The sequence below is a fragment of the Phyllostomus discolor genome, chromosome 2 (assembly GCF_004126475.2).
Source record: "Phyllostomus discolor isolate MPI-MPIP mPhyDis1 chromosome 2, mPhyDis1.pri.v3, whole genome shotgun sequence".
Classification (NCBI taxonomy): domain Eukaryota; kingdom Metazoa; phylum Chordata; class Mammalia; order Chiroptera; family Phyllostomidae; genus Phyllostomus; species Phyllostomus discolor.
Window position 1 is genome coordinate 206,656,328 of NC_040904.2, and position 18,547 is coordinate 206,674,874.

At 49.6% G+C, this 18,547-nt stretch overlaps 1 protein-coding gene across 2 annotated transcripts in view; it reads right to left on the reverse strand.

The window, feature by feature from the left end:
* The window catches only part of LARGE1 (LARGE xylosyl- and glucuronyltransferase 1), a 461,643-nt gene that overhangs the window by 245,480 nt on the left and 197,616 nt on the right, over positions 1–18,547 (reverse strand). Inside the window, exons 1-2 of one of the 2 annotated variants that reach the window (XM_036019534.1) lie at positions 10,975–11,012; positions 4,172–4,473 (exon numbers count right to left, since the gene is read on the reverse strand). In XM_036019534.1, coding sequence (XP_035875427.1) covers positions 4,172–4,270 — 99 coding nt within the window. In that variant the 5' untranslated portion in view covers positions 4,271–4,473; positions 10,975–11,012. Of the gene's footprint in view, positions 1–4,171; positions 4,474–10,974; positions 11,013–18,547 lie in introns of those variants that run through there. The other variant, XM_028532714.2, reaches the window with a different exon arrangement.

An 18,547-nucleotide genomic window follows, 5' to 3' on the forward strand; every position in this document is an offset into this window, starting at 1 on the left:
CTGACCCCCACACTAGACCACAATGCAAGAAAAAATATATACATACTGGTACACACGTAGGCACGAGTGGAGATCAGAGAGAACCACTCTGCGCCAGGTCTCAGGGCACACAGACACCAGCCCCTCGTGGGAGCAGCCCTGCCCTGACAACAGCAATACACGGGAAATATGGGCAGCTGGCTGACAATGACATAACGAGGAAACGACCAGAGGACATGAGGACCGGCGAGGACACCAGCTATCTCAGCGGACAGCCTGGGCATCATCACAGAAGACTGTTCAGAAGCACCTGTCAGACCCCAGAGAAGTTTCAGTGCAACGAGAGATGCAGGTGATGTCCTTTGTTACAGGGCCCTGCGTCTGACAGCCCGTCAGGATGAGCTTCGGCACCTGTAACCACCACGCGTCGGATGAAGACATGCCTCTATTGTAACTCCATGGAATGACAGTTCTTGTTTGCCTCTACAGCTTTTTCACGACGATTGATGAATACCAAGCCATGGAGACAGAGGAAGCATATTGCTAATGGGCATGAAGCCAGCATCTCAAGGTAAATGTGCACCCACAGTAAATCGCTTTGGAGTAAGACACCAGGAGGTCAGGACTTTCAAATTCATCCATGGAAGATGTGAACAGGACCAGGGGCTCATCACAGACAAATTTTACCAACAACCCCTTTTAAGGGTCTAAGAAGTAATGTTATCAATTAATGCAAAAAAAAAAGAGAGAAAAAAAACAGATATAATTCTCAGATGCAAGTCAAGAGACTAAAAATAACAAAAACAAAACCTGAAGCAACCTAAAGGTCTAAATTCCTATACTCCCACATTATCTTTCAAAGAGCGCAGGGATAAAGAGAATCCCCTCACGTGTTTATGTTGTCCCTTCAAGCAGGGGTTTCCAAACAGTCTCCACTATCTCAGAATCACGTGAATAGATTTTTTTTAATACTCATATTCTTGTGACATACTCTTAGAGATTCTCAGTTAGTAAGTCTAAGTGGGTCCCCTGAATACACATTTTTGATATGTAATTCTAATGCACATCCAAGTTTGGGGACTACTAGGTGACAAAGAATGTCCACTGTAGCCACACTATTTTCTCTAGAAGCAGAACTCCAACGTGTTAGCAGAAAACATGGCTTCCTTGGAAGAAATCTATCTTTTCCAGGCTCCCTTGCAGCTACATGGCAGCTTAAGGCAGCCCTGCAACAAAGTGCTGCCAGTAGGTCCTAAAAGGAACTGAAGGTGAAATGTCTAAGATACGTTCTTAAAGGAAGGGTAGATGCCCCCACTTCAATGCTACTTCCCTCCTACCACCTGGAATGTGGACAACGCAACTGAAGCTCTGACAATCACTATCGATCATAAGATGATCTTGAGCACGTAGGCAAGCAGGGTAAGTGAAAGATGAAGCTTGCCTCCCTAACACTGACAGCCCTACACCAACAGCCTCCAGACTTCTTGACCATAAAAGGAAATAAGATGCAGAGTCACTGTTCCTTGGGATTTTTTGAGACATCACAAGGAAATCTAATACTAATACACCTAATAGCTTAGAGTCTGCCTAAAACTCTAGTACCCACTGTCAATCATCCAAAGGATATGAGGTTTGATTTTAACCTGTAATTGACAAACAAGGAAACTGAGTACGGAAAAGTGATACAACTTGCTCAATGCCACAGGAGCAAGCTAGGAATGTGCCGGCATGTAGACCCGTCTCCCAACTTCAAAGGCCACCAGTCTTTTGCCCACACTAGCCTGCGGGGCACTCAGAGAAGCAGCCCCCTTTAAAAGTAGAATGTGTGCCCCTCAACAAGCTGCACAGGGGAAGGAAGCCGCTGTCCAGACAGGAAGAGAACCCCCCCGCTTTTCTCCCTCCGTTACATTTCTCCCCCTTCTTTTCATTTTCCTTTTCTATTTTTCATATTTTTGGTTTTTCTTCAGCTCTTTAAAAGTAGGGCTAGGTCATAATAATGTAAATGTACTCAAGGGGAAAAGCTCTCCCTCAGAGCCTTCCCGTCTAATTAGCAGAATTCCACCACCTCCTCCAAAATGACACCATGGCCATCACCCTCAGAGCAGAGGACCTGCCGGAAATCAAACCAGCTTTCACCCAGGCACACACAGAAGTTTCCCTGATTACGGCCCTCCCCAAGCCAGTCTAGACACCAAGGGAACGTGTGAATACTGCTGAGTCCCCGTTTTCTTTTTTAAAGATTTTATTTATTTTTAGAGCAAGGGGAAGGGAGGGAGAAAGATTGGGAGAGAAACATCCATTGGCTGCCTCTCACAAGCCCCCAAAACTGGGGACCTCATAACCCACGCACGTGCCCTGATGGGGAATTGAACCAGCAATGCTTTGGTTCACAGGCTGGCACGCAGTCCACTGAGCCACGCCAGCCAGGACAAGTCCCCATTTTCAAAGATGTCAAATAGACATGTCCAATAATACACCATCAATGATTATGGGAGACTAAAGGAGACTGGGCCTGGCGTACAGTCAGGACGGAATAAACATGCAGCACTGACTACCACAGACTTTTGCATTTCTCTGTTTGTTAATCATCTCTTTCTCCACCTCCCACCTAAGACTACAAGAACTAGAAGAAAGGACGTTTGTCTCCTTTTCATCCATTGCTATTTCCCACCACAGAGAACACTGTGAGATACATAACAGAGGTTCAGTAAGTACTCATTGAATGAATGAATGAATGAATGAATGAATGACAATGCAGTGAAACCACTTCCTGCCCAGGTATTCAGTGCTTGTCTGACTGACCAGCTGGCCACGTCCTGAATTCTTTCTGCTGTGATAGTGCTTTGTTTCCTATTTTTCCTACTCAAGTGTACATTCCTCACTGGATACCTTCCACCTGCCTCTGCCCGGATCTCCACCACGCTACACTCCGGGCAAGAGAAGCCCTACCGCCCCCACGGGCTTTCCCTGACTGTGCCGGTCCTGCATCTCTGCGCTTGCCACTGGCCTTCCATGGAACGGGTCTACGTCACTCAGTGAACCCTACACTCCCTTGTGACAGGCCGTGCAGCGTCGCCATTGTTAGAAATCACCCCATTCACATGAACAGATCACAGGTTGCAAAGCTTTCTCTTCAGGAAGTCTGAAGTCTAGCATTCTGAGAATGTGGCCAGGGAATGAAATAAAGGAACAGCACACAATACCTGCATCTACCTAGAAATCATTTAAAAATTGCCCATAACGGAAAGCACATGATGTGTACCTCTATATGGACATCCCGTTTAACTCTCATGAGTATTCCATGAAGGAGGTATTATTTTTTTCAAACTTCTTGATGAGACATCTGAAGTTCAGAGAGTTTGGGCAACTTGTTCAAGTACTCACAGCAGAATCACCAGAGCTGGGGGAAAAGCTCAGGCTTCTGTGTGTCTCAAAGGGTCTTGCCCTTAACAGGGTGCTTCTAAGTCCTGTCCAAGGGAAATAAAGAAGCAGGAAATGAGGGACGAGAAGAGGAAGGGAAGGGAAGGAGAAGGGAAGAGGAGAGGGAGAGGAGATGGGACGAGACGAGTGTGTGTGTATTCAATACATACATAATCATGGCTACGTGAATGGGGTGAGTTGAGAGGTGGCAGGAAGAAGGGTTGGTAAGTTTTACAAATGTCCAAAGAGTTACTAAGAAATAAAGCATACTCTAAAAGAGGGAAAATGATATCGAGCTATAAAAGCTCAAACCACTGTCTTAGATAAGCAACAAGTCTTCTGAATTGCAGAAGCTGTTTATAAAGTACGAACGAGACCCAAGAGAGCTGCCCAACAGGGCTGCAACCCCAGGTGCACCACTCACACTGTAGTCTAAGTAAGTAACAAGGGTTCTCAGGATGACAACTAGGTGTGTAAACCTTGAGCAGGTCCAAATAAACTGCAAAGAAAGGAGAGGGGAGTTCCATCAGCTTGCACCTTTCAGTATCCCATAGTATAGGCTTTCTCATCCCCATTTTTCAGATGGAAAAACCGAGGCTCGGAGGCTAACGATTTGTCAGGCCCAACAGCAAAGTTAGTGACCACGCCAGATTCACACCCAGGTCTGGGTCAAGAATGTCAGCCCCCTGCAGGCACCTGGCAGTGCTTCTAGAGCAACATTTGCAAGAGGTGGGGACAGTTGGGCCCTCGGATGGCCTCAGGTGCTCCTTACCTCACACTTCTCCACCACCGGCTGCTGCCCACACTCGGAACTGTTGCCCGCCACGATGCCAGCGCGAAGGTTCTCGCTGTCCCCGGTACCCTCCTCCATGGAGTAGGTCTTGGAGTGGTTGCCACGGCGATGGGCTGGGGCCCGGCCCTGGGCCAGGCTGAGCTGCCTGCGCAGCGCACGGTTCTCCTCCTCCACCTCGCGCACGCGCACCTCCAGGCTCTCGCGCTCCCGCTGGCCCGAGGCTGAGTACCGGGGGCTGTGCGGCTGGGACTCCAGTGGAGACAGAGACACGGGCTTTCCATCTGCGGGCACAGAAAGACCGGGGAAGAGTTAACCCGGAGTGAAACACACCCCAGCCCCTGCACGTACCCCCGACAGCCATTACGGCACAGCCAAGTTCCCTTCACAATCCCATTTACAAGGGAAAACAGATGGAAAATGGGTTACAAATAAACGCATCCAGACTGAACTGGGAACGAAGTCGAGAACAGAATGACTTATGGCGGTGATAAAAACTAACATGCTGTTCAGAGAAGACAATCATAATATAATTTTTCCTAATTAAATGCACTGTCGTCTTTCCCCTACTTGGCATGTCACTAGGTACACACTCTTGTTTTCAATAAAGCATTATGAGCGTGAGGAAGGAGGCAGAGGTGGGGAAAGAAGAGAAAGGGAAAGCAAAGGGAGGAGGAGGACATGAAAGTGGGCAGAAAAGGAAGAGAGTGGGGGAAATATGAATAATGATTAAGTTTATTTCTTTCTTCCTACGCAAACTCCTATTCATCCTTCAAAACCCTGTTTCAGAAGCATCACCTCCCATAAAAGCCTTCAAATGGCAGATAAAGTACCCTTCAGCATATCCCCCAGAAAGTATTCTGTACATAAGCACTACAAATAAACATACACATGTATCGGTCATTAATTATTTTATCAAATGTTTCCTATGAAGGTGAGGAGTTCAGTGAGGACACAGGCTGGTCTTTCTCCTCTTTGTGGTTCCATTAGCACAATACCCAGTAAATGCTGGAAGGGTGGAGGCCATGCCAACAGTAAAATAATGAGAGGCAACGAGCAATGAGGAAGAAGAAAGTGGTAACGTGATCAGTCTCCAAGTTTTCCCGGGAAAGCAGTCACGGTCAAGCTGAGGGCCAGCACCACTGCATTGGACAATCATAGAGAGAAGACAAGTAGGTCTTTCGAAGCCACACAACGGAGTCCGCTGATGTCTGAATGCAGACCCAGGTATTTCTCAGGCCTGAGACTGTACACCTTCCACTGAAATGCAGTTTTATAATAGGCTATACAGAGAGCTACAAATTTTAAAAAATGATTGATGTGAAACCCCATCTCCCCAAGATACTTAAGCACACCATGTTGTATACAGCAGGCGCTTAGTGCATGCGTACCACTGAGGAGCCCCAGGGACGCCAAATGCACTGAAAGGTGTCACTCCTCTGTCCCCACACCCCAGAAACCCCAGCATCCAGCTCCACCATGGCTGCCCCAGACGACAGAGCAAAAATTGCATCTCTAGCAAATTACCCTCTCTCGGCCACCTGCCAAACACACTCCTCTTTTTTCATACTTCAAGTTTTTCTACTTCCTGCCCAGACCCCACTGAGCTTTCAAACTGTCCCAGAGAGTCGGTGTGAGTGACAAAACTTGAGGATCAAAGAACGTGGTAAATCCCACCCCACGGGGTTCACCTGCACCACGGACCGCATCCCTCGGCCCAGGGCCTTTGATGTATCCCTGGGCCGTCACAAACACAGCTCCCTTCTTCCCTCCTAATCACCTTGGGGTTAAACTCCTGAGCTCTCGTCCTCTCCCACCAATGCAGCAGATACCAACGTGCTGAATTACACTGCCCAGGACTACAAAGCAAAGGCCAAGGTTGAGTGTGAGGGGACATGAGATCACAGGTCGATGAGGGTTGCATCGTCACCGAGCTGGACAATTAATTACAAGCTCTGACCCAGAGCTTAGGAAACCGGTCTCCCTGTTTGGTCAAATCAAATCAGTTCCACGCGGAATGAAAAAGGACAGGCAGCTAACAGCAACTGCGTTTTCTCAGCTGACATCCGCGCGGCCAGCCGGGGTGCGGAAGATGAGCGTCGAGCCTGGCGGTGGGCAGAATCCCACCGTGTCCAGCGCCTGTGGTACGTCTGCACCGTGCTGGGCAGTTCACGCGGAGAATGCCAGGTTATCACAGCACAAGCAGGTGGCAACCGGTGTCCCCATTACAGGTGAGGAAACTGAGATTCTCAAAACTTATGCCATGTCCCCATTGCGGTGCAGCATGACTCGAATCAAGGAGAGCTAGAGGTCCAGGCGCTCTGGGACACGGGGGGGTCTTTCGGAACACCTGGGCAGAAATCCGAGAAACTCCGGAAGTCCACAAAACTAACAATGAACAGGAACTCTAAGGGTGCTCTTTGGAGGGGTTACTTTAGTGTTCCGAGTTTCAGCATTCCCTTCTGTGACATGGGAGCAGAAATGCTAACCTTACGAGGATGAGGGAAGGCTTAAGTAAGATACCCAAAGCACTTAAGTAAGATACCCCAGCACCGAGCACTGTAGCTGGGAATCCCTCAGTATAAAGCAGTTCCTCCAACTCCTTCCCAGTGAGGTCGCTGATTACAGGCAAGATGAGTTGATAATGTTAAAGGCTGTATGTTTTCTGAACAACACAGTGTTATTCTGAATAGCACATGGGAGCAAGGAGCCGACGCACCGTGGCTTACTTTGACACGTGGCATCTCTGAACCTTCTTGCCTTCAGCTTTAGGTAGGTCAAAGTGCACCCAGGAAAATGCAGACGATCAGGCGGGTTTCCCACGGGGGCTGCATCACCTCCCACACTCCTCTCCAGAGAGCCCCACATTCTACTTGTTTATGAAAAGTCAATTTTAATTCTTTGATTATGTGCTTATCAATACAGGATAATGAGGCAAACCCTAAGCCACTACGATTCTGGGGATATTGGAGGGGAAGTGCTCTCAACATCCTGTGCTGATTTCTACCCTCCTGACACCCCAAATGTCCATAAGCGAACTTTGCTCTCAAAGACTTCCAGGTGTTTTCTGCACTTTACAACTCCGCCACCAGTGAAGACACACAAAATAGTAAGTGCCAGGCCCCAAACAGGGGAAACCACGTTGGAAAAGTCAGCACTCACGCTACACCCAGTGCCTGGCATGTACTCACTGCTCAGCAAAGGGCAGAATTATAATTTCTGATGTGTGTCTGTTTTAAGGGGCATCGGCTTGAGCTGACCCCTTTCTCTTCCTCAGCCAGCTGCTGCTTCGGAAAGGGAGTGCGGTGGAGACGGGCTCCAGGCTCCTCTCGGCTCTCATCCTCCATGCTCACGGCAGATGGGCCCTGCATCTCTAGCGCAGCCAATCGATGCAATGCTGCGTGGACAGGTAAGTGGGGCCCCACTCCTCTGCCATATTTGTGGCTCATTCTGCATTTATTCATCCTGACCCTTGCTGCTGTTCCTGGATTACTCATCTCGTTGGCTCCTGACTTTTTTGTTGCAGCTTCTCCTAACCCTCCAGGGCTAGGAGGTGAGGGGGTTAGGGCAGTGAAAGGCTGGCCACCTTAGATGTGTTTTGTACTTCTCTGTGATGTCTTACGGGCTCTCCCAGGACACCCCCCTGCTCTGTGTACAAACTGTCACTATAAGGCCCATCACGTGGGATTCTGGGCCTATGAAAACAACTGCACCTACAGAGGTATTTCTGGATCAGTAATGAAGGAAGAGTTTTTAGCCCCAAGCCATCCTGGATAAAAATTTGGTCCTAATACATAGCCTGCCCCGTGTAAAATGTATTACCTGAATGCAACGAATTTGTCTATACCCTGCTCATCAAGACAAGTCTACTGATCATGTGCTTGATGCACACCCAAGTGCCGCGGAAGTGCCTACGTGCACACTTTCAGCTTCCACACTCATCATGTCGCAGACCAGTAACGGTTTGGCAACTGTGATGGTTTATGTATTAACTTGCCTGAGCCATGGGGTGACCAGATATGTGGTCAGACAGGATGCTGGGTGTTTTGGGATGAGATTGACAATTGAATCACTAGACCGAGTAAAGCAGGCTGCCCTCCCCAGTGCAGGTGGGGACCTCATCCAATCAGCTGAGGGCCTGAGTAGAACACTAAGGCTGACCCTGCCCTGTGTAAGACACAATTACAACGCCTGCCTCACAGCCTTCGAGCTGGGACATGTGTGTGTGTGTGTGTGTGTGTGTTTCTTGCTTTTGGACTTGAACTGAAACACTGGCTCTTCTGGGGTCTGGCGCTCGCTGGCCTTCAGGCTAGAACCACACCACTGGCTCCTCTGGGTCTCCAGCCTGCCGACTCACCCTGCAGATGCTGGAACGTGACTGCCTCCATAATCAAATGAGTCAATTATTTATAATAAATCTCTTTATGTACACACCCCCCCCACACACACCCTATTGGTCTGTTTCTCTGGGGAACACTAACAGAGGGCAGACAACAACCTGTAGAACGTATTTTGAGTGCCGCTGCCCCATATCCGGTTTCTTTATTCCCAGGGCCTGGCATGCTTATTAAAGCATCTGCTGAATAAGGAACGAAGGGAAAGACTGGCATCTAGAACTAAAAAAAAACAAAGCATGAAAAAATAGGCCTACCAAGTCTTCAGCTAAAATGACTCATTATAATATTAAATGCTAGGGGATGCGGGACCGATAACCAAGAGAAGCGAACAAAACAAATCGTGTCTTGAGAACATGAGACCGGAACAAGAAACAGCGGACTCCAAATTATGGTCTTGCCGCTTACTAATAATAAACTTAGGCAAAGCACTTCACTTCTCTGTGATTCAGTGTCACCCCCTGGAACCTGGGGGACACTGGTGACTGCAACAGCGTGCATCAAGCCCATTCAGAGTGGACACCCACACTTCCTCTGTCCACCTCCCACCCCCACCCCTCCCGGTCTGGAGCAGGACACACTGAGACAACAGCAAAGAGAATCCCTAATTTCGGAGCCACCTGTGCCTTTGCTTCTCTAGTGCTCTCTCCTCCAGGTTTCCATTTTTGTAGGTGCACGTCGTCTGTCCGCGTGGTGCGTCTCTGTCACATAGCGCCTGGGTGTGTTGATCTGTGGCCCAGCCCGCTTTGAGTTTAAAATGTTAAACGAGACATCATTCAAAAACGTTAGTTTACAACACCTTCCGCCTCCCTCCAAAACTCCTCAACAAACATATTTATCATCCGATTTGAATCTCTGAATCCACTTGAATGCACAGAATTAAGAATCAAAAATGTCTAAGATTCAGAACAAAAAAGGCAAATTGAAAATCAACCTCCTTGCAGTGTGGCGACAGAGATTAGGGGCGTGCCACCCAAAGCAGCCTAAGCGATGATCTGGGTCAATCTGCGCGCACTGAATGTCTCTGAGTGCGGGTGCTCAGGCTGCATGGTGCCTACCCTTTGCAAAGAGATAGAACTGCAGGCCCCCAAAACAGAGGCAGGCTGGCAGCTGGGCGGGCGTCCCAGCCCTGGGGCCACCCACGTAGGGGGCTCAGACCAGCCTCTTCCAGTGGTGACAGAGCCTAGACAGATCTCTCTGGTCAAAGACACCGAGATCCTGCACTCACGCCCAGATTTCGGGAGGGCTGTCCCCTGCCTCGTTCTCCCCGTGATAAAGACACTGCATTCTTTAACCTTTACATGGCAAAGTCCCCCCACGTACAATCTGTCACCAGGGCCTGGCAGGGCTTCCTTCCTGGTGTTGGAAGTGCTTGCTTCTCTCATTCTATTTCAGACATTCTACCCCAAACCAAGCCTCTTCATCTTATCCTAAAACAGGGGTCATCCAACATTTTCTGGAAGCACCGGAGAGTAAACGTGGTTTATGCTGCAGGCCATGTGGTCGCTGATGCTAGCACTTGACCCTGCCGTCATAGTGCAAAAGCAGCCACAGAAATACATGACGCATGGACACGCTGTGTTCCAATGAAACTTCACTTGTAAAAGCGAGGGCTGGGTCAGACTCGGCCTGTGGGCCCAAGCTGGTTTGCAGATCCGTCTCCTTGCTTCCTCTCCCTTCCTCGGACCTCACCCTGTTCCTCCCAGCCTTAATCTTAGGTGTCGGGAATAACGTTCTCCATGACAATCCTGTTCCCACCACACTTTGCAGTTTGACAACGTACGGAAGCAACTCCATCTACTTCAAGGTCATCTACCAAATTCAACAAACACTTGGTTAGTGCCTATGGAGTACCTGGAGGCTGGCTATCATCTCATTATAGTGTATACAACACTTTAATGAAGTGAGTGTTTTCACCAACCCTATTTGAAAAATAAAACGAGAGAAAGAGACACATGATTTAACTTGGTCAGTGCCATCCCAGCACCAAATGACCGAGGAAGAACCTTGAACCTGGGTTCATTGGCCTCAGCTCAATTGTTCTTTTTGCCTCAAACCAGAATGTCTCCTACCCAGCCCAGTCCAGACAAGTCCAGTCTAATTTGTTGTCGCTACTGCTTCATCCCCGGCTGCTCAGCCCAGCCCTTCTCAACCCTTGTCACCATTATACTCCCTGGGGAAGCTTTTAAAAAATACTGATGGGCACAGGCCCCATCCCAGATTAACTAGCTCGGAATCCCAGGGGCTGGGGGTCTAGTTATCAGCATTTTTGGAAGCATCCACCCTCAGAGATTCCCACGTGGAGTCGAGGTTGGGAAACAGTGATTGGCTCAGGCATTCCCCGTGAGCCTCTGGCCGAGGCAGACATCATAACCCCCTTTGTAAGCACACCTGGTGGCCCCTTAAGGCGAATTTCAGGAAAGGCTTCAATGCAGCACCGCCACGCTGAAGTCCAGTCCCAGTACCGTTCAGATGGGGGGCGGGGGTCAGCTTCCTCTTCCAGGAAGCTCCTGGCATAACTAGGTCTTCCTACATTCTAGCTCCTACTGGTAAGCCAGGCTGTCCTGGATTCCAGCTCCTACCAGTTGAGGGCGCTGTTTTGACCCTCTTAATCCCCCTCCCCCTCCCAGGATGAGGGCTCTCTGCAGAGCAGGGCCCACACCTGCAGCTGCCAGGCCCTCCCGCCTCCCTGGTTCCAGGCTCCTTTCTCGTGACTGGTCCGTCCCCTCGATCCCGTGATTTCTCCGATTCCTCACATTTCCACGGTAGGCTGTGTTCATCGAGTAAGAACCTTAAAATAATTTTCAAACACAAAAGGCACGACAGTACCATGCTCCTTTGGATGCATTTTGAAAGTGCCAAACACACAGCACAGCCAAAATCATTTTAGAAAACTCAGTTCGATCTTAAAAGTCTCACATTGAACAATTTTTTTATATAAATGTTGGTTACGGGATGTCCCCGTGACAAGCTGATGTGTCACCACCACTCCTGAGCAGTTTCCAAGTCCAAGTAAGACATGGGCCCGGCAGGCCACCTCCCTACATTTCAGACTGTGGCCCCAGCTTGGCTGTGGGGAGGAAGTGGCAATAATGGCACATAATGGGCGCTCGTTTGTGAGGGGGTAAACGGGGAACGTTTCCTGCCCAAACTCCCCAAAGGGATTTTCTGGGAGTTTTATCTTTGTCTTTGGCATCCAGAGCCAACCTGCATCCCGGCAAAGGCCTTGGTGCTCTCTGGCCGACCGAACAACAGTGAGAAGAGAGCTCCTCCCGGGCTCTGAAAAAAAAAAAAAGGATTTGCAGCCGCAGGGCCTGGGAAAGAAGCCGAGATTGTTTCCTCATCGTAGGCCACATGCGATCTGTTTTCCTCCGTGACATTCTTTTCCAGACCCTTGTCTTACAGAGTGTCATTAAGTCAAGAAAATGAAGACACATTTTTAGCACCATGTGCTGTATCCGTAGCTGGATTTGGGCTATAAGTACTGACACGCACCCTAATGAGCCATGATGTCAGTGTGCTGCCCTTTGAAACTTGAGATTCGGTGATTTCAAAGCTTCAGATATGCTTTTTTGGGGGTCCAAATATTCTAAGTTCTGAAAGTTCGAGACAGCTGGTCTTTGAACTGCTGGTCTCACAGCACAAGAAACTGAGTCTTCCTGCTTCCAGAGCTGGCCAACCCTGCTGCTGTTAGCTATCCGAGGAGTGTGAGCATGGACAGAAAGGCTTGGATCATGGCGTTCAGATCGCCACCAAACAAGGCAGAGGATCATGGGCACGGCGCTCTGTCTTCTATACAACTGAACGGCTTGACAGCACGGCCAGGTTCTTCTCTTAGGTCACCAGGCTGCTTCCTAACGACCACTGGTGCGTGACAGTACAGCGCGTCCCAGAAAACGTGAGGAGACAGTCCCTCCACATCTGGAGAACCGACCAGGGTGGGCGAGCACAGTCAATTCCCCCTCCAGTCGTCTCCGATCACCTCCTGCCCCCGCTTAGCTCATCAGCTTCAGTCACGTCTTGCTCTAGCGCTGGTCTCCGCCGGTCGAGCCCGAGAAAGCAGTGTCTCTCCTTGTATGTGAGGAGATGCTGCAAGGAACATTCTAACACGTTTCACAAAGAAGAGGACGTGAGTGTTTTTGTCACTGTGGTCGATCCCTTGGGTAGCATCCCTTTCCTGCAAAACTGCCAAGGCGCCGACACCAGGGCTGCCGCCCTCAGCTCGAGTGTAAATGAAAAACCAGAGAAAACGCCCAGAAGCCTGCCTGAGCATCCCCTTGCCCATACACGACCACTCTCCTGTCCTCCATCTTCTTGTCCTTTCTTCACGACGTCTCCAACCCTCCTTTGTCGGTCTAACCAACTTAAAATTACAGTCCAATTCCCACCAGTATCCATACTGAAATAAAGGGTAAAAAAAAAACCCTCATCATTCCTCTTTTCACTCTTTCCTGACAAAGCCAAACTATGCCGCAGGGAGAAACTGGAAATGAAGAATGAAGTTTCGTCGGGAGAGACTTGGGAGGGAGGGAGGAGGAGAAGATTTCATCGGGAGCTCGGCCTGACACACAGAAGGCTTTCTCAGGTTGGGCACTTGGCAAAGATAAGACATTACCAAGAGCGAGACAGATGTTTGGGTAAAATATTGTGCTAATGCCTATTAAGCAAAACCTACTGTCTCGACTGTTGACAGATGGTTATTTTCTCCCAAGGCCCACTCCTGGGATGATGGCAATCTTTTATAAGGTGCTTCCAACGGTAACATAAAAGCAAGAAGAATAAAACCAAGGACCTTTAACGTTTGACGCCACTGAGGCAAAGCCAGGACTTCTCTGGGCGAGCGGACAGGAAGCATGTGCTGGGGTGTAGGGAGCACAGAGAGACACAGAGGATGCAAGAGATGGTCGACACTGGGGCCTCCGGTACAAGATCCCAGTTCCTGGCCCCGAAGAGAAGAGTCCCCCTTCAGGACAGAGGCCGGCCTGAGACTAGCCCACCTCATGGGACTGGCCCCAGAGGCCAGGGTAGGGTGGGGATGCAGAAGCTGCTTTGTGTACAAAAAAACCCGAGTCCAGGCCTCGCTGGACTTCCTGGAATTGCTGCTGAAATCTCCTGCACGTCACGACTCCACCTTCTGACCCTGAACTGTACCCCGGAGAACCAGTGATCTTCACCGACCACTCTTTCCAAAGCCCTGACACGCGGCAGGCCCTGCGCTGAGTTCCTGGGTGGCAGGACTGGTCACTGGGATCAGCATTAAGTATCTGTGCTATTTCCTTTGCAGGCATGGCCACCTGGTGAATTACCTTCGGCTGTTTAACACCTCCCTGGAAAATCCCCTTCCAGGACCCCTCCCCTCTTCCGCTCAGGTTCAGCTGGCCACTCCATTCCTCTCACTGTCACGGGATTTCCTGCCACCGCCTACAACATGGATTTAAGGTAGTGGCTCTTCCTCCGTTCCGGGGCTGTTGATGATGCATCCTGGTTCCCACTCTGCCTGCCCATCCCCCAACACCAGTTCAGGGCAGACACTATGCCGGTGAAGGCAGGGTCCATGTTGAATCACCTTCGCTCCCCTTGTGTCTTACCAGTAAACACAGGACATTTTCATGTGCCCGCTGCAGTATGGAAAGAGAGGACTCAGGAGCCACTTGCTGTCCCCACATCCAAAGGACAGCCCTCAATTCCTACCTCCAAAACCTTCTGGTCCCTCTTTCAGCAAAGAACGTCACCCTAACACAGGCCGAAAACCATAGGGCTCACTGTTGAATTTCCTCTCTGATGCTCACAGATGCTGCACGAGCATGTGTCTGACTGCTGGCTCCACCTTCAAAATTTTCCCCACCAATTCTTTCCAACACCGCTGCAGCCCCCAGTTCTGCCATTTCTCGCCTGGACCCATTCAGTGGCCACCTTACCGGACACACTCTGCTTCAGACAGTCTACTTGCCACTTGGCAGCCAGATGACATTTAACAATGGTCCTCAGATCCCATCGCTAGTCTGCACAAACCCTCTGTCACAGGGCTCCCCATCAAACTTGAAACGAACCCCGGATGCCTTACAGTGGTCAGCACCACCGTCCCACAGAACCCTGTCCTCAGTTATCTTTCCGACCTTAACGTGATCCTCCGGTCCTGCCCCGCCTGCCACACTGGCCCTGCAGATGGTTCTCGCATGTGCCAAGAACTCCCCCACCTCAGGGCCTCTGCACTTGCTGCTGGCTTCCACCCTCTTAACCAGGGACTCTGCTTAAACACTGCTCCTCAGGGAAGAAGCTGTAACCCAGCCTGAACAACCCGACCTTGACCGCCTCCCCACCCAGCCCAGGGTTTCTCTCACTTTTCCCCGGTTGTCCTTCTCCATGGCACACGTCACAGCACTGCCTCCCGCCACACACACACACACCCACGCACCTTCCTGTCTGCCTATGCATCCACACCCAGGATACAAGTTCAATATTGGCTTAGGGTCTTTTGTGGCTCTGTCTCATCCACCACTATATCTCCAGGCCTAGAACCAACACATAGTAGGCCCTCAATAAGTGCCTTGAAAGACTGAATCAGTAAATACAAGCACCCTGGCTGACGTAGCTCAGTGGACTGAGCTCGGGCTGCGAACCAGGCATCGCAGATTTGATTCCCAGTCTGGGTACATGCCTGGGTTGCAGGCCATGACCCCCAGCAACCATACATTGATGTCTCTCTCTTTCTCCCTCCCTTCCCTCTCTAAAAAATAAATAAATAAATAAATAAATAAAATCTTAAAAAAAAAAAAAACCCCAACAGGGTCTGTTTAAAAAAAATAAAATACGTACAAGCAATTACAGGAATAGTGCATTGATAGAACCGGATCAAAATAAGGATCATAATTATAGCTCCCTTACTAACCATCCACTCTGGTTGAGTCTCACATTATCTTATTTAAGTCCCAAGCGTTGGAGGTGGCTTTTGTCATCCTCATTTAAAAAAAGAAAAAATAGTCACTCGTTGACCCTAAGGAACTTGCCAAGATGCACTGCAAAAAAAAAAAAAAAAAAGTAAAAGGAGGAGTCCCTCCTCCCCAAAAAACTGTTTTCTCTGTCTTCTGCCTCTAAGTAGCTCTTTCCCGAAAATAAAAGTTGCATTTCCACGTGACGAGCAAGGGACACACTGACAAGAAAGATAAGCAGGGCAGTTTCGACAAGAACTCAGAAAGTAAGGAGCTTCCTGCAGACAGACGCATACTAAGAGAATCTAAATACCATTTCTGAATGCCCACTGGTCTCTGCCAGTCACAGCTAGAACAGATGACACCACCCCAGCAGCCCAAAAGCACCGCCAGGCCCCCCGGAGGGCAAGGGTGCACAGGGAAGAAAGAAAAGGAGAAGCAGGAAGGAGGAGCATCCTGGTAGCTTCATCCGGACATCCGGGGTATCCTGCCTTGGAGTCCTCTCGTGTCCTTGAAAAGGATGCTGTCAGTTGCCTAAGCAGGTGAGCTACTTACTGCAGGCAGCCCATGGGGCTGTAAGCAATCCCACCACAGCAAACACAGGGGGATGTACCCTTCCTTCTGTAGCCCACAACACAGAAAGGGGGTGACGGCAGGGGAAGATGCGCCCGTGGTTCTAAACAAGGGTCGGGAAGACTCAGCTGCCAGACTGCGGTCCCACGGAAGTGGAGAAGAGAAAAATGCGGGGAATCACAGACCCTTGTCTGCAATCACCACAGTATTCAGAGGTTGGTCGGAAGCCAACGGTGGGTGGAGGTGGTTAACTCGGGCTCTCTCCTGATGAGTCACTTCAGCTGCTGTCAACAGAATCTCCAGCTGATAATTATTAAGCAACACTTGGGCTCACATTTGCATATGTAAAGCCCGCTTCCCTGTACAGCTACAATGGGAGGGAGAAGGCGCTTCCTGACTGCGTGGCGGCTCCGGGAGGTTTGGGTGGGGCTCCAGCCTGCGCTGCGAGAGCAGCTCCACACTAATCAAGCCAGGCATTTAGCAGCAATACGCCCACATCCCATAGCACACCATTTGTCAAAATCCAGAGCTCAGAGAAGACGACACCTCTCTCCAGATCTGAGGAGGATGCATTCCACCACAATACCCGTCTGTAAGGAACGTGATGAACCAGTGGGCGCACCCAGGCACACGCACGCACACCCGGGTTGTTTTCCCGGGCGACGGGATGGTTATTAGTCTCTCCGAAAGGAAGGCTTCCGTGCTCCCCACTTATTCTCGACACTTCAAATCTCTGCACCTGTCGGATGAAGACGCTGCAGTCCTGAAGCAGCCAGGAGAAAATGCAAACAGTGCCACATTCCAAGTGTCCGATGGCTTATCTCTGCTATGCCATTGATTTTGGCTTGGGAGGAAGAAAGTTGTTGCTTAGCATGTCTCGCCTCTCACGGGAGAAGATGCCATACAGAGAAAGGCCACCACTCCCAGGAGTATATAGTGAGGACACTCCCCTTTTTCCTGGCTGAAGAATTCAGGGACTTCAAAATACCAGTGTCGTTCCTAGACACTACGACCTGACTGCAGGGAGGAAGCTCCCCGGCCTGTCTACATTATAGGCTGTCTAAAACCAGGCCCGTGACCTCCTAAAGATGGAAGCGGACAACAGGGTGAAAAACAGTGTAAATAATTATCCCTGCGTCTCTTCATTCTTGCTGACGTCTGGGTCCTCTGGGGCTTCAGAGCCCTCGTCTCTAAGATGGGAGGAAAAATTCCGCGGGGACCCTCTTACAGAGCCATCAGGGTGGGCTTCGTTTGGAAGGTCTTATCTTGATGTATATTCGACAGACGTGCGTTCATCTGACAATCGGCTAAGGCCATTTCTGTAACAATGCGCCCACTATGAAAGCTATAATGCCTTTTTTGCTTAAACCACAAAGCAATTGCCAAATACTTTTAGCTTTGGTGTCTTTCAAATCTAGGCAAAACTTAGAAGATATTTGTGAACTAATCGGAATCCCTTTCGTAGTTTTTATCTTTTACCCATTTTTCAGTTGTCTTTCTTACATTTAACTTGACAGCTGTTTGTTTTTTAACAGCAATTGGCCTTTAGGCCATTGCTCCAAAATATATACTTTAAATACAAGTTCTTCTTCCTGTACTCATATTTCACTGCTTTAAGTAATTCCATTATTCAATTATATGATGAAGATAGACCATAACACTTTCAGTAACATTACACTAAAGTGACTCCTGCTAAGCACACAGTTCAACTGGTGGCCCCCACACGACCAAACAGGTCAGAAAAGCAGGCCAGCAGGGGGCTCCACATGCAGTGGGCACTGAGCAGCCCTTGGACAGAGGCATGGAGGGATGCTTGGTTGATGGGTGTGTCCTTAGGTGCAGGTGAGTTAAGCATCTTCCATGCAGCACTTACCTTGTGGTACTGCTGGGAAAAGCAAGTGAGATCATGCCCAGGAGGTGTTTAGCATCCTGTACTAGGTGTGAGATAAGGACTTGGCAAAAATTCTTATTATTTATCTTCTTATATTGGTCAGGCCATTTCTCCCATACACCATGGAAGTTGGCTTTAAAATAAGCCCCCCCACCCCCCACCATGAGGTCATTTCATTCTGATAAAAATGATCCTCCTTTACGTAGAGGATCAAGTCAGAGCATCTGTGCATCACTAGTCCGTAGATCTTTCATGTGAGTTGCGTCGGCAGGGAAGGGGCTGTTGTCATCCACATGAGACAATGAGCTCCAGAGGCCCACAGCCACCTCCCTGCCGTCTCCAGGCACACAGGGAGCGGGGCGAAGACACCAGAACACCCTCTCACGAGTTCACATTCCCTGAAATTGGTTCCAGTGCCCATTTCGCTGCTTATCGCTTCTATAACCTTGCAAGCGGTGCAAGCATTCACGGATGCGCAAGGGTGCCCGGACATGGATCTTCCCCGGAAATAACAAAGGGGCGCCAGAGAGGAGACCTGGGGCGTCTACGCAGGCCCCTCCGCGGACCTCGT